This window comes from Calidris pugnax, unplaced genomic scaffold (genome assembly GCF_001431845.1).
Source record: "Calidris pugnax isolate Ruff unplaced genomic scaffold, ASM143184v1 scaffold28, whole genome shotgun sequence".
Taxonomy (NCBI): Eukaryota; Metazoa; Chordata; class Aves; order Charadriiformes; family Scolopacidae; genus Calidris; species Calidris pugnax.
In genome coordinates, this window is record NW_015090842.1 from 6,708,832 (window position 1) to 6,733,672 (window position 24,841).

At 36.7% G+C, this 24,841-nt stretch overlaps 1 protein-coding gene across 1 annotated transcript in view; it reads left to right on the plus strand.

Moving 5' to 3' along the window:
- The window catches only part of CDH13 (cadherin 13), a 465,789-nt gene that overhangs the window by 205,157 nt on the left and 235,791 nt on the right, over nucleotides 1-24,841 (plus strand). Inside the window, exon 5 of the mRNA XM_014942408.1 lies at nucleotides 15,166-15,318. Coding sequence (XP_014797894.1) covers nucleotides 15,166-15,318 — 153 coding nt within the window. The remainder of the gene's footprint in view (nucleotides 1-15,165; nucleotides 15,319-24,841) is intronic.

Consider the following 24,841-nt stretch of genomic DNA (forward strand, 5'->3'; position numbering starts at 1 on the left):
TTTTCAGTAAAAATTAAACAACAGTCTGATCCTGGGGAAGCAAACTTACTTCATTAATCTAAAGTTTTGGTTTGCCTCATTACTTATCCCTACAGTTTCAGATCTGCATTTCTCTTAAATTAGAAGAGAAAAACACATATATTTAAGTATATTCCTGAATTCTTTGTGAAGATGAATGCGCTCTTGTGCCTTCATCATTATATGTATCAGTGTATTATTCAGACGATTTCCAAATATTTTAGTTATGTTTTGATATGAGACTCAATAATGTTCTAGATAAATCCAGTCCTTTTTGCCGGAAAGTGCAATATGAATGTTACTGTATCAATATACGGTAAGATTAAAACAAGTGCACTATTATAGGTCACAAGCTACATATTTACTACTGTTAGATCCTTTAGTTATTCTATAACTGCAGTTAAACAGAGGCAGATAGTAATTAAGTGCATAAAAAATAGTGGTTGCCCCTTTTCGTTATTTCTAAATCAGGTAACTAGAGTAATGATCTGCACAGATTGTGCTATTTGTTAACAGCAAGTTGAATACGTTTCTATAAAAACTAGGTATCTAGGCCTATGTAATTGAAGTTAAATATGGCCATAGGTGCTTATAGATTATCACTTAATGATGTCAGTTAGTAAGAAATGGTTGGTATGAAGTGGAAACAGCTGTGAAACTAAATTATGGTTTCTTTTTAGTTGTGTTCTCTTTGCTCTCTATTAACAGTGAGCCAGTGCCTTGTTATGACTGTATGACTGTAAATCAGTATTAGCTTCAGTATTAGCTGTGTTTTGAACAAGTTTAAAATCAAGGTCTAGAATAGTTGTGGCTACTTCCAGTAATTGCACAATAGAACTGAATCTTCTCTCTCCACAGTACAGGTGATTAGTTACTTATATTTTGGTAGTTTAAAATGGCACTGGAGACCTATGTGTCTATTTGATTTCTATTTTAATTCCATTGCTTAACAAACAGGTATTCAATCTTGTAACATCATAGGATAAAACTCTGATATCACTGTATTAAGGGAACCACCAAAACCCCAGTTTACCAAGAGCAGACCATCTTCCAGACTGTAACATCAGCATTGCCTTTCTGATGACAGCAGAAAGCCACATGTGCAGGTCAGAGCCACTCAAAAGCTACTCCAGCTTCCATATAACTCCTGGTGTGAATCTGTCTCCGAGGCCCCATTTTGCCACATGTTACCAGAGCACAGCTCAATGTACCTTTCTGTGTTGGATCCTGATGTCTCTCTCAGAGTAGCAGGGCCAGGATATATTAGATTTGCCCATACTAAACAGGTTTGAATGGCTTTTTTTAAAACAGGATTAAAATTGCTTTGCCTTGTTCTGGTGGATGCAACAGAACCTCCTTGACTCCTAAGCTCATCTAGAGCCAAGACCTTGTTGCTACAAGGGAGTGAATTTCTTGCTAACATTTAGAATAGTTTATATAAATATTCCACATTTTTGGTTTGGGTTTTTTTTTTTTTTCAGCTCTGGTTTATTCAGTGTGAAGCCTATTGCTTCTTGAATGCGTTTCTCTATTCTTTTTTTCATTCCATCTCAACTAAAGTGTTGAACTGATTTTTTTTCCACGCTAATAGCTACATTTACATTCTGCAAGATATAGAATGCATTGCCATTATCCACCAAACTTATATATGTAGTAGTTTAATAATTTAACAGCTTAAACTTTCAGAAAATCTTACCATTAGCTGTAAATTGTATTTTTTGACATTGAACAATGTTATGATAAGCAACTGTATGTGACTGGAAATCATCTAACTTTTCAGAGTTAGAAAAGATAATGCTGCTACAGGTAGAGAAGAAATCTTCCATTTAGTCACAAGTGGATTAGAAAGCCTCAAAGTGTTTTGTTTGTTTGTTTCTTTTGGAAAATAAAGTTATGTTTATTAGTATAATAACTGTAATTAAAATTTATGGCTTGATAAGTGATAAATTCACAGGCTGATACTAACTAGAAAGTTTATAAAATTACTGTTGCCTTAAAAAAAAAAAAATTAAATCTATTTCTATTGCCTACAATTATTTCTTGGCTTCAGACAACCATTTGACAAGTCAAACCTTTTATTATAGGACCTTGTGTGTATTTACCCTCCAGTTCTCTCCTCTAAAAAGTAAATTTTGTTCAAGTTCAGGATCAGGATTTCTGTTCTTTTTATTATATGGATTCTTGAATGCTAAGATTTTAATTCTTAATAGCTGGTGAAGGGAGCCTGTTACATTAATGGGTTATTATATTGAATACTTTTTCCCTTCAGGCTTAGATGTCATGAAATATTGGTTTTTTTGAAGGTATATTTGCTATGAAAAGACATGAGCAATGTATTGATGGATTACATTTCATAGAAAATTGAAAAGCTCAGTTGTATATGGGATAAAAATAGAGATAAGTGGCCAAGAAAAATGTTATTGAAGCTGGTTTTTTTTTCTTTATTTTAATGGTGTTGTACATGATAACAGTAACACCTGTTAGGTAGCTTAGAGAGGTACTTTCTGAAGATAATACAGGTAGTATATTACTGGGTTCAATCTCGAGCTTTCTGTAAAGGCCATCTTAAACTTTGGGAATGTTTCATATTTAGACAGACCATTTACAGTTTAAGCCCATCTCTAATAATTATTGGTTAAAGCATCCAAATGTTACCATGTGTAATCTTTAAGGAAAGGAAGCTTTACTCAAGCTTTTACTAAATCCTGAGTTTTAGATATAATTTTTTTGTCGTTGGAGTCTTTTGCAAAAGTAGGCAATGCTGATTGTGAGAATTATAACTTCATACTCTTATTTAGTAGCTTTATTTTTTTACATAGTGGAAGTAGAGGGAGAGATCTTTATTTATCAAGGAACTTGGGAAAATATTTTAAAGAATCTGTGTCATCTGATTTAAAGGCATTTATTGCTTGTGGTCAAGAAGATACTGTTTTGGCTGAATTCTTACATAAAGCTTCTTAATTAAAGAGATCAGATAGAAGTTTAAATACAACGTTGATTAATCACTCAGCAAAGATAACATTCTCTGTTTGCTTCTGTGGATAACTTATTATTTATTCTGAGACATATCAATACATCTTCTTTATCATCTTAAAATCATTTGTTAGAGCTTAAAGCACTCAGTTGTGCAATTCTTCCCAATATGCTTGAAATCACTGCAACTTTTTAGATTATTTTTGTAGGAAATGTTTGGAGTTCTTTTTCTAAATGAGTAATTAGATTAAATCAGGTTAATATTTGTTTGCCGGTAGAGAAAATGCCAATTGGAATGCTTAAGATAATACTTGGTTAGTTCTGACATTGTAATAGATCTCACGAAATTAAAAAATATAATCAATTGCCCCTGTTACAAATTTGGCCTTTCTCCACATTGCAAAAGCTGTGGTAACCTGAAGTGTACATTGTTATTGCTTTGTGCTTTCCTGGTCTAGTAAAGCATCTGTTCCAGTGGTATCACAAGTTCTGATGTGCACTTTGGTTTAATGCAATGAACTGAAGTAGTGACTCGTGTCAGTAACTGCCAGTGCCAAACGTGTGTTTGACTTCTTCCCTGCAAACCTTCAGGTGTCTGTTATTTCTGTTGCTGACTGAAGTGAAACTTCTGAAAGCACATTAATGTTTGCATGTGCATACTTGCAACTGTATATTAATATGGCTGTTTTTGTACACACATGCATATGTCTATGTGTACATATTTATATAAACATCTATGTCAGTAAGAAAAAAAAACTGAAACAAAGACACAGTCACCTGGAATGAAGACACCTTTTGGCTTGTTAAGTCAGAAAGTGCAGATGTTATGTGTAGTTAAATTTTATGTCTCAGCTTCTACTTTTTCTAGGAAGGAAATTATAAAATTTGAATTATCATAGAAACCTAGCACGACTATTTTCTGCGTAAATTAAGTTTCGTTAATTGGTGTTACTGTGAAATTGAATTAAAGAGTTTTTCAAGTTCAGAATCAGACAGACTGAGGCCTCGTGGTGGAAGTAAACATGAGCATATTTTTTGTGTATGATTTTGTGGCAGCAAGCTAAAAATATAACAAGCTACAAACAGGTGAAGACCTTTTTACAGTGTATACATGGATATAAAGTGAGCTGTTGGTGGGCACTGGTAAAAGAACCATATTGGTTTCATCATAGCTACCAGCAATTTGTGATACACTTGGCCCATTTGTGAGTTTTTAGAAACTTAACAGTAGGTTTTAAAAGTACACTCCAAGGACCACCTGTAATTTTGCCAAGTACCTTGGAATGAACAGACATACCATTTTCTGGGGCCCTATAAACACCTGGAGTTACTGTATGTTTAGTATGTTGTATCCTGAGATCCAGCATACTTGTATTGAAAGCCATTAGGTAGTAATAAGGCTGCTACAGAATAAATGGCAAAATGTCCAGTGAAAATGTTAGCATCAAGAGACTCACCCTTCAATTTTTCTACCTACTCAACTAATGATTCTACTTTATGAACTGATAATTTGTTTTACACAAACCAAGCAAAAGTCAGCCCTGTAGATACTTCATTTACGGTTTTTAAAGCTATACATCTCTTGTCAATGTTAGTATGAATAGTTTTTGTACTAGTATAGTAGCTTAATGTAGTATTTTGTTAAACTACCTATTTTGAGGTTTTTAAAAAGTTGTTAATTCTATCAGATATGATAGACCACTTTTGTTTCAAATTAGAAGCAGTCTAATTTGTCAAGGTGTAGTTATAACTTTCTTTTGAGAATAACATTAACACTCACTACTGCCACGTTGTCTTTGTGTTAGATCTCCAAACACAGCCTGGGCAACGAGGGCATGAATAAACAGGTTACGGGAGATTCTCTATTGACTCTGATAGACTCGGAGCTGAGGACGGTCGCAGTGTGTCCTGTAATGTCAAATTGAAACTGTTTGCTGAAACTAACTTCAAAATGTACTGCAGTAATGCAGAGTAGATTAGGGAAAAGAGAGGTGAGAAAATAACCGTAAAGAGTGCTCATGCGTGTTTGGTTTTTGAATTTTGATATTCCTTTAGCAGGCTTAGGACTTACTGTTTTCTTGTATGTTAATGCAGCAAAAATTGCTCCTGTTATGCCTGATCGTTAAAACACGTATTTTCTAACCATTGGGAAAATTACTTAAGAGATGTTTGATGAAACTGAATAGTGTGTACTGTACACTTTGTACATACACAAATGGTTTTGTGTCCTGTGTTTGCTCAAAATTCTCAGCCGGGCATTAGAAAGTTCAGCACTGAAATATTTGATTGGGATATTGAACTCAGCTATACAAGAGCACAGGCTTATAAATAATGCTTATTTTTCACTATAATTTCAGAGCTGTAGTTTTTTTCAATCTCATTCAATGTTACTAGCATTTTTGTTTCAATCTTAAAAGATTTGAGAAAGTAATTTGTGCAGAGCTGTTACATAGTTACAGGTTACATAGATACAGTAGGTTTTTCCGGGATTCTGATTCCCAGGCTTGTGTGGCCTTTCTGGCTTCCTTTTTTGTTTCTTGTTAATATTATTTAAAATTATTACAGAACCTGATACATACTCTTTTACTAAGTTTAAGATTTTCTCTTAGTCCAAGTTTGTCAAATACAGTTCTTATCTTGGAAGGCTGTTTCAGGTATCGCTATTAACTGAAAATATAAGTCTACAGCTTTGTAGGACAGTGAATGAGTATTAAATTTAGATAACTTTTAATTCTGACTTGTTGAAGACAGTAATAATATACCTGGAAGACAATAACTGACATGCTGGACAACAGTGTATTATATATATTATTGAAGTAGAGATCTTCCAGCTTTTAGAAGTTTAAATCCAAGTTTTAAGTTCTGCATTTTGACAATGACTAGTTTGGGAGTTATGTATTCTTTTCAGCTAATTTCATCTTGATTGATTCCATAATTCCCCAGCATGATTCTACAAAGTGATATACATAGAAAACTGTATCACAATTATATAGTCATCTCAAAGCTTTTTAAGAGACTAATGTAACTCTGTCACTAATTGCAACTCTATTAAGATGTTTGCGCATTGGAACCTGTACTTTGTTACATTGTGTTTCTCAGTCTAGCAAGAGTCAAGCATTCAGTAAGTTTAAAAGCTGACCTCATTAAAGGGGGACGTGAATCCAAGTTAGTGGTAGCTTTTCCTGTAAGGTGATAATATGGATAATAATGTGGATTTTGAACCTTTATCTTTGGGGAAAATGGGTGAAAAGAAGGAAGAAGAGAAAAAGAGCAAATTATTTATAGAAGACTGAAGGCATGTTTCACCATCCTTTGTTGGTGACACCAGTCACTGATAAAACCAAATTATTTCAGAAACCTGAATCTGGATAACCTTGGAATCTGAAGCTTTGTTAGGTGAGGGAAAGACACTTATGGAATTGCTGGAACAACCCACTTTCAAGTAATGCTTCTCCTACTAGAAATAGGCTAATCAAGGAATTGTGGTACTAAAATGCTTATCAGCCCCATCTGGAAATCAACAACTAAAGAAAAAGAGTATGTCCTTTGGAAAAACACAAGAGAGCATGAAGGGGTGAAGTTCTCAGAAAAGCAGAGACAATGTTTCCTGGGGCTGCCCGAGCCTTGGTGAGTGAGGTAATTGCTGCGCTGTTGTGAAATCTTGCACTTTCTGGCTTTTGAGTGAAAGTGAAGTGTGCGGCAATTTCAGATTCCTTAAGTGTTCCCTGGCTGGGTGATCATGTCTGTGGCACTCTGTGCAATAAGCTGGGTAACGCCTCACTCAGCAGATATAACAATTTGAGACTAGGTATTAAAGAGATTTTAAAAGCTTTCTAGGGGTAGTAATTTCAACTACATGGGTTCCTTTTCACCTCTAGCTAACTAGAGTTCCGTCCATTGGAGCTACAGAAACGAAGGCAATGTATGAAATGTGTAGCATCTGCAAAAGATGGAACAAAGGAAGAAAGATGGAGGGAATTAAAAAAAACCCACAAAACACATGGGTGATTCCATGATTCCTTGAAAAGAATGTCAATTTAAGAGAATGATGTAGGGAGCCAAAAACAGTTCTAAGAATTTTTGTATTTTTGCATCCATTCATGTGCTGATCCAATGATCTAGGGAGGGAAACAGTCCAGTTTGTGGTATTAGTTGTGGGCTTGGATTTGGATGGTTGCCTTTCCATGGGGACAAATGGAACAAGACCTGGGGTAGGGCTTGGGGGGTCAGTCGTCATGAGTTGCTGCACGTTACTTGAGCCGTGCTGACAATGTAGGCTTCCTTCTCACTTCCCACAGATTAAAGGCACTCTGAATTAGCCTAAATCCTTTATTTGATCTTAAGTCAGGCTGAATATTATGTTAAGTGTGAGTAGGATTGTTGCCTAATTGCATACCTTTTAAGCTGTCATTGTAGGTGGGTCAGGATAGATCTGAATAGTGTTTTTGTGTTATAGATGAGGAGGACAAATCTGACAAAGCTTCCCTCTGCCACCCTTGAATTCATTCTAACTCACCCTTCTTCAAATTATTTATTTGCATGTATCTGAGTTTATATTTGTCTATTTTTTCAGCAATGAGTTAGAATTAAATCAGGAGTAACAATAATTACACCTTTTCTTCCTAAGGCTGTTGCAATTACATGCATGTAGGTAAAATTGTTGATCTGATTGGTCATGACATTGTTAACTTTAAGGGCCAATGTCAGAAAACACAAATTATATTTACCGTTCGTGACTTTGAGTTAAATTTCTGCCTATTATTTCTAGTAAGTTGTAGCTACTTACAGCTGTTTAAGTTGACCTCTGATGGTTAATCATTTAAGATAGAGTGAGGTGCACCCGTTGTTAAAATCTGAAATGAGTTTAGAGAGTGAAAATTAAAATCCTTTGTTTACAGCATAAAACATCATAGGGCATTGTTACTAATAGAAATATTAAGCATTTCATCAGATTAAAATGTTTAAATTTTTAAATATGTGAGATAGCTGTCAAATATAGCTGCCAACTGTCCTTGACAGAAGTGCCAACATCTGCTGAGATGCAGACCTGTGACCTCTAGATAAGTTGCTATACACAGAAAAATATTTATCTTCCTACTGTGACCTTCCATGCACAAGACATGAGCCATGGATTTGTTTCCTAGGGAACTAGTGACTGAGAAAAATCTATAATTAGATCTGTGGGTTGTTTGCTACAAATGGGAATTGGGTGCTAAACAGGTTCTTGAAGTATCCAGAAGTATTACATTGACTTCGTGTAATGGAACCAAATTTTAAAAAATGCCCTTCATGATGGTATTTCTTTTTTAGTATCTTCAATTATCTTTCAAATATTTTTGAAAGTCAAGATTCAGCAGGTTACTAGTTAAAGGAAAATAAAAAATCTTCCAATAAATTTCTTCAAATTAAACCGATTCTTAATTTCCAAGAGAGGTTTTGGGTTAATCATTCTCACCAGCTCCATATTTCTCACTTTACTGCTCCTATTGAGTTCCTCAGGTTGGCTCTGCAACTTCAGTGTCTCATTCTGCACTTCCAGTTACTCTACCAGCTGGAAGTTCCCACTTAATCCAGATCTTGATTTCTTTCTTTGCTGCATGCATGGATCTAAAGATAACCTTTGTAGCTAAGTCCCATGGGCAGTATTTGTAGCTGCGGGGAGAGGAAGCAACTAGGCTTGTTGATATTCCCCAGACAACCCAGGGCAGCCTTCTCTAGACCTTATCAGCAGATTGCTTTCGCCTGGGCACAGCGCAGCTGAGATGCTGCTGTGTTGCTTCCCATCTAGTGCTGGGTCAGAGTGCCTTATGCTTTCTTGGATGCTGCAAAAGTGGCCTTGAGTAATAAATTAAGACTTTGATCATATTCGGAATAGATACTACTGTGAATTAGCTGGAAAAAGGTACTGTAAATTGACTCTGTTCTCTATTCTCCCACTTCTTGTAGATTTAGCCACATGTGTGGTAATTGCACATTATGTATTCTGCCCTATGTCCTGAATTTCTGCAATTAGAAACCATTAAATGTTGTAATGTTGGCTCTGCACTTCTGCCTTTTTAGTTATATTTTTAACAGCATCTTTTAAGTTCTTCATTTAATATTGTCAATCAGTCAGATTTCTCCTAACAACTAACCATAGCTTTTGAGCTGCTCCATCTGGCTGTCACTCAAAAGACAGTGGTCCTCAAATTCCTTCAACTAACAGGGTTTGTTGCAAGTGAGTAGTTTAAGCAGTAATTAAAATATGGTGATTAAATGGCTACTAAAAGGCCAAATCAGCCAGTGAAATCTCCAGCCCTTCTGGGACAAGGAATTCTTCTATATCGTTTTGCTCTGAGATGACAAAAAACTGTGTTTATAGCTCCTGTGCTCTCACTAGGAGGAAATTGCCGTGTACTGAATCCAGAAGTTGCAGATATATATATGAAACCCACTATTACTTAGGAAAATGGAAATGAAAATTATTTGTAATGAATCTTCTTGCTTTTTATAAATTAAAAGGAAGCTGAAGTATTACCTGCTACAAAAGATAATGCACAACTTGATGTTTTCATTGAATTACTTCTCCCTGTGAGCAAATGCTCACTGTTAGCTATTTATGTTGCTTACATCCTCAGGTTTGGTGCAATGGTAGCTGAACCCTGCAGGCTCCAGTGCTGCAACTGATTGTTGATTATTCTAAAAAAGACCCCCAAAATGAGCACTGGTGGTGAAGCCACCATACTAGGGTTTAATATATTGTGTCATTTTCATACACTAAGATATTTTGTTGAAATATTTGTTTATGAAATTGATTAACTGTGGCAAATTTTAGAGTTGTTTTTATTATATTTACTAAAACATTGTATTTGCACTGGTGTAAGGAAGTAATAGCTGGTATAGTAACTACTACAGGAAGCACTCCAACAATACGCTTAAATATACCGTCTGCATTTCAAGCAATATGAGTTCTATTTCCTTCATGTATGTAAAGTTCTGAATATGGTACCTGACAAGAGTATTCATGCAGCTTTTTTGGGATTGCTTCAGGCAAGGAACTTTTGTACCATTTGCAGCTCTCAATTAGTCTTGCAAACATGGATCAAAAATATGCTAAAACTACATGCTTTTATTCTCACAATGTTGTTCCTAAATTTGACACTGCTGAAATGTTTTCCGTGACAAAGCTCATAGTTAAGATGCTAAAAAAAACCCCTCTTAGAATATTGATGTATAATTTTTCAATTTCATAACTAATTTCAACTCCTGATTATTTTTTTTTCTTCCCATGTTATGTCTCTGACAGCTGGTATAAAATTTTGCACATTCAAGGTATGAGTACAGCCGGTACAGGATGTGTCTGTTTAAATATTTATATGATGTCTAAACAATGGGCCTAAACCATTGAAGAGTGATTAAAGGGAAAAATAGTTCACCTCTAAATATGCCATGGATAAATTTCCTTCCTAGGAGACTAGAGGAGGGGAGAAACATCAAAAACAATCAAAAGCCCACAAAATATAAAGCACTTGAGAGAGTGTAGCATTCTGAAATGGAAGTTACTGGGATATGAAACAAATATTCCTGTCTGAGGGTAAAAAGTGAAACTATTGTGATGCATCTCTAATTCACATGGTATCAAGCACTAAGAAGCTATGAAAGTGGTTGAGCAGACACTTCTTAAAGGATGAAACTGGTAAACTAGGATGGTGCTGTTAAGGACAGATTTGCTGGGGTTGCAGGACTTTAAAGTCTCTCTCTAGGGGTAGTGTGGTTTTTTGTACTTCTGTTTTTCTTCTCTTGAGAACATTCTGATTTACTTTTGCGATAAACCCATAACAACAGGGGGATCACATTGCTGAAATGAGTTTAGCTGGAAGGGATACATAATGTCAGCTGAAAAATAGCACTTGGTAAATATGTTCTGGCCATGGTTCAGGAAAAAACAGATCCTGTCAGCTAAGTAACATTCTATTTTCTTGAAAGTGTCTTTTAGTTGAGCAGAATCATACAGTCTCTGCCTTTTGGCGGGGGGAAATAAAAATAAAAAATACTGGTTTGTCTTGGGTGCTAGATATGTGGTCCTGACAAGGCTAGCATGGATCACTTCAGTTTTCAATATATTTTTTTCTCCAATCTGCCCTTGACATGGGAAAGTGTTATCGGGTGTGGGGAAGTGAGTAATGTCTAAGTCTACATCTAATACTGCCCTTGGGGTCCCTGGTGAGGAAATAGCCTTCAAGAGTCTATATTATTGTGGGATGCTCAGCTGGCATCTATTCTGTCTATGCCACCTACTCATGCAATGTCAAGGACCTTCTGAATTGTGAGGTGAGAACAAGGGAAAATGAAATAAATAGAAACTGGGAGGCCAGATGAAGCACACCTGCTTTATCTGTGTTCTTAGTGGGAGGGTGCTTGGGTCTGCGCTACTTTAACTGGACCATTTCCGAAGAATTAGAGTCTTTATATGCAACACAAAGCCACTGCCATATGGTGCAGACATTTTCAATATTAGAACCTGCACTGAAGTTCCTAAAGCTGTGAACAAATTACAGAAATAAGTGTTTCTGTCTGGGCTTCAGGTAGTAGTAACTGCAGAAAAGTCATTTATGTATTTTAGAAATGTAAAAATGACATCCCAAAGTAAACATGCCAGCAGAAATAATCTGGCCATGTTTTTTCTCAGCCGGTAAATTGGGAAAACATCATTGTGTAAATACATTGTAAGCTAGGAAATTTTCATATGAACAGTGCTGGGTTTATGACAGTGTTCAGAATAGCAGTCTTGCCAGAGGAGATGTCAAACAATTGTCTTGTTCGTTCTTCCTTGCTCTTGTTGAAGCACCAAACCATATGGCAAATTAAGCCTGATTTTTATTAAACTTTTCATTGTACTAAGTTTAGTGTGAACTGGGAAATGCACTTTCTTTGAACTACACAGCCATTATATAAGCATCTTATTTAGGAGATGTTGATGTTCTATATACATTCCTGGGAGTATGTAGCTCCCTCTTGTGGCTAATTAAACATTTTAAAAAATCAAACTGAAAATTACTTTTTGTGCGACCACCATTGCTCTTGAACAAATGATACAGTGGTACATGGAGCATCTCTAACCTGGACTTCTTATTACTGTATCAAGCATAAGTCGCTGTGCAATAACTAGATGCATAGATGGTTACAGTGTTGGTGGATAAGGGAAGAGACATCATCTGCCTGGGCTTGTGCAAAGCATTTGACACTGTCCTGCATGGCATCATTGTCTCTAATTGGAGAGACACTGATTTGATTGATGGACCATTCAGTGGATAAGGAATTGGCTGTATAGTCGCACTCGAAGAGTTGCAGTGATGCAAGATGCTCAGAGGGCTGGAGCACCTCTGATGTGAGGACAGGCTGAGAGAGTTGGGGTTGTTCAGCCTGGAGAAGAGCAGATTCCAGGAGACCTTATAGCAGCCTTCCAGTAACTAAAGGGGATGCTATAGGAAACATGGGGAGGGACTCTTTATCAGGGAGTGGAGCGATAGGATGAGGGGTAACGGTTTTCAACTTAAAGAGTGGAATTTTAGAGTTGATTTATGGAAGAAATTCTTTACTGTGTGGATGGTGAGACACTGGAACGGGTTGCCCAGAGGAATTGTGGATGCCCTGTTGCTGAAGGTGTTCAAGACCAGGCTGGATGGGGTGCTGGAGTTGTTCAAGACCAGGCTGGGTGGGGCTTTGAGCAACCTGCTCTTAGTGGAAGGTGTATCTGCCCATGGCAGGGGGGTTAGAACTAGATATAGTATCTTAGTATCTGCCCATGGCAGGGGAGTTAGAACTAGATGATCTTTAAGGTCCCTTCCAACCCAAACCATTCTGTTCCTGTGGGTAAACAGATAAAGAAGGGTCTGTGCATACTTACACTGTGACTGCTTCTTGAAACTTTAAAAAAGCTGGATGGACACGTCCTGTCATTTAGAAAAAAACAAACTGCTTTCTGCTAACTTTGTTGGTCCTATACATTATATGCTGAAGAATAGTTTACAGCTCAAGTGGGGAAAAGATATGGGATGTGTCGTAGCTCCAAGGAGTACAAATTTTTCAGGTACTGCATGGGGATGTCTTACCATCAAACTCAAGGTTAAGATCTTTGCCAGATTTGTAGTTGAGAAGAAATTTTACCTCCAGTCAGGTTTGCAGGGACCCTTATTGCTATTATTATTATACTCCTGCCTTTCTGTCTAGTGTGGAGAAAGATCTGTATATGACTATCTGGATTTTTTCCTGATAAATTCCCTCTCACAGCCCATGATTTGTTTTGCTTTTTTTTCCTGTGGCTTTTTACAACTGGGGCATTGCACCTAAATTTGTCATAAACAGTTAGGTGATGTTTGATGGCTACGGTGGAAATGGCTGTTGTGTAGACATCTCTGAATTAGAGTTTTGCGCTGGCCTGTGGCTGACTTGAGGCCTTTCAAACCACTGTTTTTATATTGGATGGGAAGGTGCACTTGTCTTGTAATAAGTCTCAGAAATCAGAGCAGAAGATGGTAAATTCATCTTTTTCTTACAAAAGTGAGCAATGGTCATGACATTGTAAAATGGTAAGCATAGCTTTATGTTAAGAAAAACACGTATTTTTAGGCTAGATGTAAAAAATACCCGAGACTGGTCAAATAATGAATTGAACAGCAGGGAACTTTACAGTAGGAACCATTAATTTTCAGTTTCATCACAAAACCTGAAGATACAAAGTTACTTTGCCCTTTTGTCACCTGCAGTGTTGTCTGCCTCTGTGTTTGGCATGACACACTCAAAAAATACATGAGAAGAAAACTTCATCCATTAGTGTTTCTGACTTGGAAGGAGGAAGAAAAAAAAAAAAGGTGAAACAGGTTTTTACTTTGAAATTTCTTCCTTCCCCAAAGGGTTTCAGAATTGAAACTTTATCTCTGAAAATGCTGATTTCCTATTTCATAACTTGTGGCATTTTTTTCTCAATTAAAATAAAGGAATAATGATTATGGAATTTAGTCAAAATCTCACTGCCCAGTAATCTGCAAACCAGTGTTGCTGAACCCACAGCAACAGGGCAACAAACATGTATTTCCTCAGGGACATTATTAACCACCCTGCATATTTATTTTCTCAAAATGGGAGCAGGTCCAGCTTTCTAAGGCCGCTTTTTCCCTTCCTCTTCCTGAGCTGTAATTCAAACCAGCATATAAATATTTGACTTAATGTTTCTGCGGAAATATTAACGGTATAAAATTGCTAGAGACAAAAGAACATGAAACAGCAGAGGGAAGGAATGGTTTGACAAGATTGTCAGCCTTAAAGGGCAAGATTAATTTATAATCCTTCTAGATTCTGGTGTACAAATACAAATTTGCAAACCATGTAGCTTATAACAAACATTGTGTAGCTCTGCAAGTTTACATATGCTACTGTCGCTAATGTGAGACAGCCTTGAAATTGCATTTTTAGGGATTTTTTTCTTATGGGGGAATAAGGTGGTGATAGTAACAAGGAGTTTCCGTACACCCCTGTGTGACTAAGCAGAGTTCTGGGCAGGATATCCAAATATTTTCATGAGGAGCTTTTTTTCCTTGGTTTAAAATCCTGGGAAAAGAGGAGTGTAGAAGGCAATGGCAGGGGGGGTGGAACACAACGGGCCAACCTGAAAGTAGTCTGTTTTGTAATGCATTTACAATGGCTAATAAAAGGGACTGGCTGATTGGAAAATGATATGTGATGGCTATCTGGTATTGTAAGAGCTGTTGTGGAATAAGTTATGCTTTATGCCAGTCATTGGAATATGCCTCTTTTTTTTCTTTTTTTTTTTTTTTTTTTTATAAGTTTGTAGCTATTTCATCAATTTCACTGGAAAAATAAATAGAATTAAATAAAATGTCAAGTTTTAAACATATAGTGAATACAGTAGCAATGGTATAATAGAAGCTTTAAGGAGTGAAATAGAAGACAGTAAAGATTAGATAGGAACTGGCTAAGGACATGAGTAGCTTTTCCAGGGTTTAACACAAGAATTGCAGAGTGTTTGAACGATTGAGTAAGACTTTGGAGTTGTATATTATTGGTATGGAATATACCTTGATGTTAGGTAAAAGAACAGAACGGCTTATGTGGTTTTAGAATTATTTTAAAAGTCTTTAAAATATGGCCTGTAACTTCTTGTTTTCTTCCCTGCAGGTCATCAGCAGTGAAGGGACAGAGGGAGCAAAGTTTCGACTCTCTGGTAAAGGAGTAGATCAAGACCCAAAAGGAATTTTTAGAATCAATGAGATCAGTGGGGATGTCTCCGTGACCCGAGCCCTTGATAGAGAAGCAATTGCCAATTATGAGGTGAGTGCTCATAGCGATAGGATCTCTGCTTCTGTGTTGATAATATATATTTTTGAATCTGCATTTACTTTTTGAAAGGGCTGCAGTTATTGGACACTGAATTGTGGGTACTGTCATATAAAATTTCCGGAAGAAACATTTGTCCTTGCGAAATAGTAAATGTGTTTATTTTTACATGCAATCGAAACTCTGTTCTGCTTTCTGCATGCATTTTCTGTCATTTATCTTTAGTAGAAATACTGTCTGAACATCGTGTGTGCATTTGTTTATGAATACAAAATTATGTTTGGACAAAAGGAGATTTTTTTGGGAAGTTGCCACTTAGGTACTATATGGTTATACTTTTTCTTTTCTATTGTCAAGATGTCAATGGAATATACTATTCAACTCCATTTTTAGTAATGGATACCTTTTAATAGAGATAAAGACGATTCTTTTATTATAAAAATGTTAGCAGATACTTGTCTCAGATGTATGTCTTGTACAAAGATTTTACTAAAGATTCCTCTCCTTATCCGTAAATGCTATGTTTCTCCCCATTGAAATTCTAACAAATGTTCTCTGAAATCTGCAAAATAACTGCGCCACAATGTCCTGAAATGCATAGTATAAATAGAGGATCTGTCAATTCATGTTTTCTATCTAGCTCTTGAAATGTGCTGTCAGATAAATTGTGTCTGGCCACGTCGACACGGATGAGCAGCAGAATTCAAATGCTAAATGGCTTTGTACCAGAAGTGGTACCCTTGCATGTTGCCATTTGTGCCACAGCATGGGGGACTGCCCTCCATATCCTCATGCAGCAGGGACCATGTGGTACTCCATGCCACGTGGGGCACAGGCTCTGGTGACAGTTCTGGCTGCCACCCCTGACCTCTTTGTTCTGTCTTCTGCTGTGTAATAATCAATACTTGTACGTTCGATGCCGTTTCTCTCCTCCTCTGGAAGAGTTTGCCAGTTAGATGACTAGTCGTACTTGCTCAAACAGTACTGCTAAAATTTACCATATGTTGGCTTTCAACACTTAAATATCTATTTCCCATCCAGGTCTACAGTGAAATGTATGTTAACCACTCACATAGGATTTATGGTAGTTACTGATGTCCTTCTTAAAAGAAAAGCATTGCAGTTTCTCTTTTTAACACTGTTCCTTGTCTTCATTTACCAGCTGTTTCTAATTTTATCAGTGGTTTTCCACCTTAACGTGTTCAAGTATAAACCTTGAATATTTTTTTTACTGGAAAATCATAGTAGTCTTTTCAACCTAATGCATCAAACCACAAATGGCTTTCCTATCTGATCTGCCACAGTATACACTTAAATTAAGACAAAAACATTTCCCTAGAGGAGCCTTTTTGAAGCAATGCAAGTTATATACAAATAGTGCAGTGTAGCAGATTAGCCAGAGCGATGTGAATGTATGTCCTAATAGGCTGTAGTGCTTTCTAACCTGTTATATAGCACTCTGCTCAGCATGCTCACTGGCATCCTGTTGTGCAAAATGTAGCTGAAAAGTTCTGTAGGAGAACCCTCAACTTGATTAGTCTGTCTTTGAATCCAGCCCATTGTTTTCCAATAAAGATGTATCATGGTGTCAGGAAGGCAGCAGGATTTTCTCCTTGATTTCCTTGGTACACCATAAGATGAATTACCCGAAAGACATTTAAATTTCTGTCAGAAGTGGTTTTGTTTTTTGTTTTTGTTTGAGTTGCCCCCCTGCCCAATATTGATGTCCTGAAAGAAAAAGTTCAAAGTAAAGGGCAAACAAGGAAAGAAGAGATGTCCATGAAAAAATACAAGTTCTTTGCAAGCCATCATACTATCAAATATATAATCAGTGGAGGGACAAGGATAAAAAGTTGAAATACAGAGGGCTGCTGTGTATGAACACTGATTTATTTCCTATGCTTAATGCGTATATACTTAAGGGATGAGAATTTTAGAAATGTTAATAGGGCACTGAGTAGAGCTTTGGTGATCACAGTATTTCATAGGACTTTGCAGATTTTACCATCTGTGTACCTCAAAATGTTTTAAATTCGCCAGGAGTATTTAATCTATTTTAAAAATTGGTTGCCTTTTCTGTCATTGAAAGTTTGAAATTCTGCTTTTTGCTGCCCTGTTCCTCCTGGAGGAACACTGAAAAACCTGCAGGAGTTTTACTGTATATTCATTGCAAGAGAAACATGATTAAATTAAAGGAATACTGAATTCTACTACAATTGTTGATTGTCTGAGTTAATCCTCTCTTATTAAAAATACTGTTTAAATATTATTTATTTTTTTTTTAGTAAAAGATAGAAAATATTTTAAAATAGGGTGGAAAAAATATGTCTGAGGTCCAGGAACTGCTAGTGAATTTGGTGGAGCCCATTTGCATGGCAGTTGACTTTTCAGATGAGTTTAGAATTTGTTTGTTAGGAAAAGAAACTCAAGTTGGCAAGAGGAACATAAGGCAGCTACATTAATGACACCCCACTACCCCGCTCCCCAGAACAGACCTATTTATCTGATTGATGTATGAGTTTATTTTTATGAAATAATTTATGAAATTTTAAATTGTTCAAAAATGAGCAAGTATGTGAAATTCCACCAAAATATCAATGTCGGGGTAATTAATTGCCATAGTAATTCTGATCAAATCACACATATGAAAATGTGATGGTTTTTATTGAGAAAATGAATCTGTGCTCGAGGAGGCTGTGTGAGACAGGAAAAGTCCAAAACCCACTACATTGAAATTAGCCTTCAGTAATTTTTTTTTCTTTTCTCGTGTCTCTGGAACGATGCTAATGAAATTGTGTTTGCCAACGGAAGAAGGTAGATGCTTCTGATGTGTTTGTGCCTGTAACTTTGCGGGGTGCCTCCATAAACGTCAGAGAATGTCAGTTGACTTCAGTTTTAAGTGAAAGTTGTTTATAAAGAAGAGCAAGTGGATGTGGGGATGTTATGCCCAGAAAAGAATGTTTTAGAAAAGTGTGCAGTAATTGCTTTTTTCTTCTAAAGAGGTTTGATAAAGAGCGTCCTGACAGGAATTTTCTGGGTCAGAGTAAACTAGTGGATTTACATTGAATGGTTTTGGTTTGGGGCTTGCTACAGCCTGCGATGAAACTACTAAATAATGCTCTAAAGAAGGGGCTTAAGCAGAATATGAGCATAATACTGAATTGTTTCTGGGTTGGTGAGATAAACGGGTAGCCTAAAGCCCCTATTTAGTGAGACCGAAAGGTGTGCAATTGTACAAATATGCTCTCAAAAATAATGTCTTTGGTTTTGTCTCAAGCCTTGAATAAGTAAGACTAGTTGGATATTTCAGACAATGGCAAATCGTTTATTTAGTATTTAAAAGTGCAGATGGCTAAAAACAGATGAAGGAACTTGGTGGGGAGACTTAAGATGGATTTTCTAGTCCAAATCAGTAAGGTGTACACCATCCAAAAATTGATGCTAATCTGTGCAATTCTGAGTTCACTTCAGATCCATAGCCTTTCCTGATTCCAGCAGACAGAAATATTAGTGGCTTTTCAGTTGCATCTTTTAGCCGAAAAAAAAAGAAATAAAAATCAAGTGCTCTGAAAAGAGTTGCAATAGCAAAACTGCAGGATTCCAATGAAGTTGGAAGTAGAGTTGTGCTAAGTGTTGTTAAAAGACCAGTGAATTGGGAAACAAAGGTTGAAATAGAGGGCCAGTGAAGACTGGCTGAAAAACACTGCTAATGGGGTAATCTGTTAATTAAAACACTGAGCTCATTTTCAAAACCTCACACTTCCATAGATAATATATTCGTAGGCAGAATGCTTTCATGCAAGTGAAAGCAGGAAGAGTTGCATATATTGATTACCATGGCCACAGTGACAAAAATTGCGAAGTTAAAGATCTATGTTTTGTTCTTTACACAAAGTTAGGTTGTCTCAGAAGAAATGGAAACAGTATTCCATTAACTTTTTTACAGTTAACACATGAGATTTTGGTTAGGCATTCCTTGGGTACCGGACAAAGCCTGAAGTTATATAAACTTGTTTCCCATCACTTATTGCTGCATGTAACCCCTGCAGCAGCAAAATCCGGTTCTGTAATATCTGAAGCATCAGTCAGTGGGAGGGGCTTTCAGTTTGGTCTAGAGAATTTGAAGGATGTTGCCATTGTTGATGGGCTTTTTCATAACTGCTTGCCAAATGTAAACATGTGTGGACAAGAATTAATCAGAAAGTGATCCTTTGCAAGCATGAAATGAAGAAGCTTGATAAAACTATCCAGCGACAGTGCACAAATTAGAGCTGTGACCAAATTTACCTAGGCAATTTGAACTGTTAATGAAGAGTTAGTTTTAATTATTTTTTAAGTGAAGAGCTTTATTTGCTTTAGAAAATACTTAACAAGCAGAGGTGTGAAATCAGCTTTCAGCTTTTTTTATAATGACACTTCTGTGAAAGGATGCCTTGCAACTGGTAGTGACAGACTGAGATATTTAGAAAACTTATGTTAGCAGGACTGAAAAGCAAATTAGGAATGTTCGGTGTATGTAGTATTGTAGACACAGGTAGACTGAGAACAGGCTAAATAATTCAGAGCAATCAACAGCAACCAAATCTCTAGTGTGAACTGCTTCACTTTGGATGACATGGCACTGTTGTTTCTGTGACTGGACCAAACATTTAGGGTGATGCTGCAGTCCTAATGGACTCTATTTCTGTGCTTAGTATGGACAAAATAGTGGAAAGGCTTCATGATCATGAGGAAAAGTAGCTTGGTCAGGGGCCAAGGAGTATTTTGTGAGACAGATTTTTAAGTACTTGAATGCATTTTTGCAGATACTGAAAGTATTACTGTAGCAAAAAGCTAGAAGTGAGCAGCTGTAATTTATCCTGTACAGAAGAACAAATTTGTCTCCTGTGTAAGTCCATTTTAGTGCAACCACATCCTTTTCAGGGTGATTTATCATACCCTCATACTGAATCTCTGCAATATAGAGTGTGGAGATATATAGAGGGCACACAGAAGCATGCTTCTCTTTGAGAAGGAATGCCACAAACTTGCTTCTTACTTCAAGACTGGTCTAAACTGTATTTTAATCTTGGCTATCTTCACTGGCAGAGTTGTCTGAAGTGTGATCTGCTCTGTCTTGAGCTGAAACCAGTTGATGGGGAATGTCAGATCTGAGTCATCTCCCACTAATATCCTAAAAAAAAAGAAAGCACTCAGCCTTCCATGGGAGTAGGAGTTTGGTCTTGTAGACATGTAAATTTCAGTTAAAAGGGCTTGATTTAACTAAAGCATTAGTAAAGCATCACAGAGAAAACTTGATAAATTACTCCTGCTCCCAAACTGCATCTTTTACATCCCAAAGGCTTGGAATAATGGCAAAGTACAAACTTTCAGGGAGGAATCCTGATTATTTAGCAAGGAAAAAAGAAAGAAAATGTCACTGAAAAAAAGAGTTCTTGTGTAGCTTTTGGATATGATTATTAATAAGCTAGAAACTTACTTATATAAATGAGCTGCAGTTAGATCAACTGATGCACAGCTGAAATTTATGGCAGTGAAAAAGATCCCTGTAGCTTGTTACATGTATATGTAGAGAAAGCATGAGATTTTATTTGTTTTTTTCTATATGTATTTACATATATATTCAGTAATGTGTTCACAGGCTGGGGCACCAGGTACAGTCAGAGAGAACTATTTTGAATTAATTTCGTCTGTTGACTAGAGAGAGAGAAATTAACATTGACTGAGAGAGTGCCATTAGGTTGTTGTCTGGGAGCATTACTTGAAATTTAGCTATCCCTACGTGGACTTTCCAGTGAGCAAGCTGATGACACCACCTGTGTAAAAGAGGGAAAACTCATCACTGTGAATGCTAAAAATAATGAATTGCTATAGGTAGGATCTCAAAACCACATGGGCAGCCTCTTGAAAAAACATCAAATTCCTTCTGCCATGACTGCACGTGAAGGAGCTGCTGTCCTGGGGTAGGCATAATAATCTCAACCTAGCACAGGGGCTGAAGTCTCAACGGTTGCACTCCTGTTCAGATAATAGTCACAGACTGTAATTTCTACAAACCCATGTTAGCACAGCATCAGGCTTAGCATCAGAAATTGGTCAATTCACAGTTGAAACTCAGTTATACTGGTATTATTCCAAAATAGGCATTTTCATATAGGAAGAAGAAATAAAATTTCCTTTATATCAGAATCTCTTCTGCTTCTACAAGCCTTGAAGGTGCAAAATGCAGGAAATTCAGACAGTCTGCTCTGGAGGTAACATTACTCTGTCATTACACTCCTTTCTGAAACTTTCACTGTGGCCAAAAGTTTTGGAGCAGCGAAGTTTCACTGCTGTTGATGGTGTGTTACATTGATGCAGTGTGCCTGTGACCACCGAAGCTCTGTTGCTGTTAGAGAGCTCCATCAGTTATAAAACCACCTCCCTCAGCAACACCTTTATTCCAGTGTGACTTCTCAGCGTAGCCTGGCTGAGATGCCTTGAATGAATTTAAGGTGCTCAATATGAAGCTCCGTATGTCTCTGTCTCTCATTAACAAGCGACTGTTGGTGCCTGTAATCTCCAATAAATCATTCAGTCCATAAAATAGCATTAAGCTGTGGAGAACTCTATGAGTCTTATGGAAACTTGTTATTTGTCCTGACAATATGGACTTGGTACTGAACTTTGTGTCTGACATGACTGTTCACAACTTAGCACTGCTTTTACTTGTATGGGGAAAGGGTAAAGTAAATGAATCTGTCAGCCTAAAAAAACCCTGTTCGTCTAAAAACTAAGAGTGATGGATTAGTCCAAAATTTGTTGTTTCCTGTTCTTCTGTAACAAATGGATTTAGACGTAGAAGGCATTTTCTTAAGATGCCATAAATTGGAGAAAAGCAGGTATTGTTTCTAAAAATATAATTAGTATTTCTTTATTATTTTTTTTTTCACTGAGATTATGAAATGCCAATATTTACAAATACTTCATCAGGCCTGGATGCAGAAATGCAACAACAGAAACAAACCCAGCACAAGGAAAGGTCTAAATTCTTCAATAAGAAGGGCAAAAACAAGGTGGTCACCATATCTGTGTGCATAAATTAAATATTTGAGCATATAAATTTTACACAGTCACACTTCTTAAAAGTACAATTTAAATAATTGCTTGCACAGCTGGGATATAAATGGGATTTTGAACTACTGGAAATATCTCTCTTTCTCCCAAGGTTGGTTTATGGGATAAAAAGAAAACATGACAGGACATGAAGTTAAAATTCATGTTATTTTTATGTATATTCTCCCATTTTGTCTCGGGGGAACAAGATATCTAGTTTATATAAACTCTCTAATTTACCATATCTTGTTCATTTTTACTGTAAATAGTCTACTCAATACATACTGTAGATCTTAATGTTATGAGATATCAGCAGGGTACTGTGATTCATTTCAGAAGCCACTAGCATCCTCATATCATTTATATGGAAAGCATACAAAAGTCAACAGTTAGTTTTGTTGGAGGGCATATACTTTATTCTTAGATCTAACTGCTTGCATGGCTTTGACATTCCTGCTGTTCAACAGCTCTGCCGTGTCATTTGTAGGAGGAACAGAGTGAAGTTTCATTAAAGGGAAAAATCGGCGAAGGTTTGTGTATAACCTATAACTGTCAAGACAAGGCAGTGGGCTTGGATTTCCATGCTAAAAATAAGCCAAACTCCAAACACCAGGCAAAATTAGTATTTTCTCATTGAAGAGTGGGAGGTGGAAATGCACAGCAGTAAGAAAGAAAGAAAAATTGGAGTTTACTGAGACAGTAACAAATAGCACAAAATTTGTTTTCACGGTTGTTTCGTTTGTTTATTTTTTATTATTGTTATTGTTTTCTAGTAGAACACCACTCCTGGAAAGAATAATGATGTGTTCAGTAAAACAAGAGGAGACTAATAACATTTTTGTCATATTATGTTAATAGCCTGTGAAAATACTTTTGCTATTACATATTAATTGCATTTTAAGGCATTTATATGTCTTCATGATACTTCTTTGCTCTTTAGCATGATCAATTTGTTTGTTTCTTTTCCTTGTCTATTTGTATTGTAGCAAGCCTCAAAATATCCTACTGAAGGCTCACTGTTCTAAGTGCAGCATAAATACCCTGGAAGACACTTTGCCCTTTCCCCCAACCTTATGTTTTCCTATAGGAACAGGGGGAGTCTTGCCTTGGAAGCATTCCTAATTGTTCCCAGCCTTATGCAGTGATGGACGTGACAGCAGTTTCTTGATTTCTATGGCTATTTCTTCATCATGTGGGTCCATAATAATCTAGAGCTGCTTTTTTTTTTTTCTTTTTTTTTTTTTTAAATGAAAACTGAAGTATGGTCTGTAATAACTTTTTTTTTTGAGAACTAAGGCGATGAATTCATTATATGTTTTTGTCAATAATTTTCTGTCTGCAGCTAGAGTGCCTGCTGTCTCCTTTCTGACCTCTTGTTCTTTATGTACCTGAAGATAATCATATTACCTATCTTATCCTCTTCTGCAATCTTCTTTTCATTTTCCACCTTCTTGCATCTTTTTTTTCCCTTGCACTGTTAACTTCCATAACCTTTCTACTCCCCCGCCTACTTGATGCTTTATGTCATTCACTTACACTTTTCCTACACTCTTTGCATTTCCTTGTTCTGACATTCTGACCTGTTTTATGCTCTCTGTAAGTAGTGTTGCTATAGGTATGCATAGCCATCATCTAAGCATAAATTTGTTTTGTTATTGTATGTAACCTTTCCACTGTCTTCACAAAAGCTGTTCTGCTTAATCCAGTCTAATCTGCTGTCTTCATAAGCAGGTCCCCTTAGAAACCTGTGTTCTGGAAACCCTTGACTTTGGCTTGCTTACTACATGAGCCTACCTTTTGTTCAATGTTGGTGAAACAGCCTAGGTAGTTAATGTGTCACGCTAAGAAATTTCGGTGGAAAAATGAGTTTTGTTTCCATTTTAATGCTTTTTAGACTGTATATCTCTTCTGTCAAGTTATGCATGTTCATTTAGGAAGTATATCGTTGGCGGGAAATTTCTAGTATTTGGTTTATTACAAATAATGCTAATACTTAATTCTGTCTGCTAGGGAATTGTGGTCTGCTCAAAAGTGGTTAGCGTCAAAAAGGGAGCTGTAAATTTTTTTGTAAAGAAAGAAAAGGTTGGAGTCCGGGATTCACTGGTCTGTGTCATCTTCAAAGCTTTTTGACTGCTATATTTTAAGCCCGCTGTAGGATTAATCTTTTTCTCAAGCCTACAGATGAGGCAGATGACTGGTTGTGGGTGGGTGATAGTAAAATCTTACATTTTGAACTGTGAAGTGAAATTAGAACCTTTTGGGGCTCATCTCCCCCCATCCCGAAATAAATCAGCTGTCTCTCTGTTACCACATTGATGGCAATTAACTGTTCTTGAGTACTGTGCCAAGGGTATAGCTAGCAGCATAGTTTGGCTCTGTGGCTCGACCTAAGTTAACAAATTGACTGATGTTACATGATCAT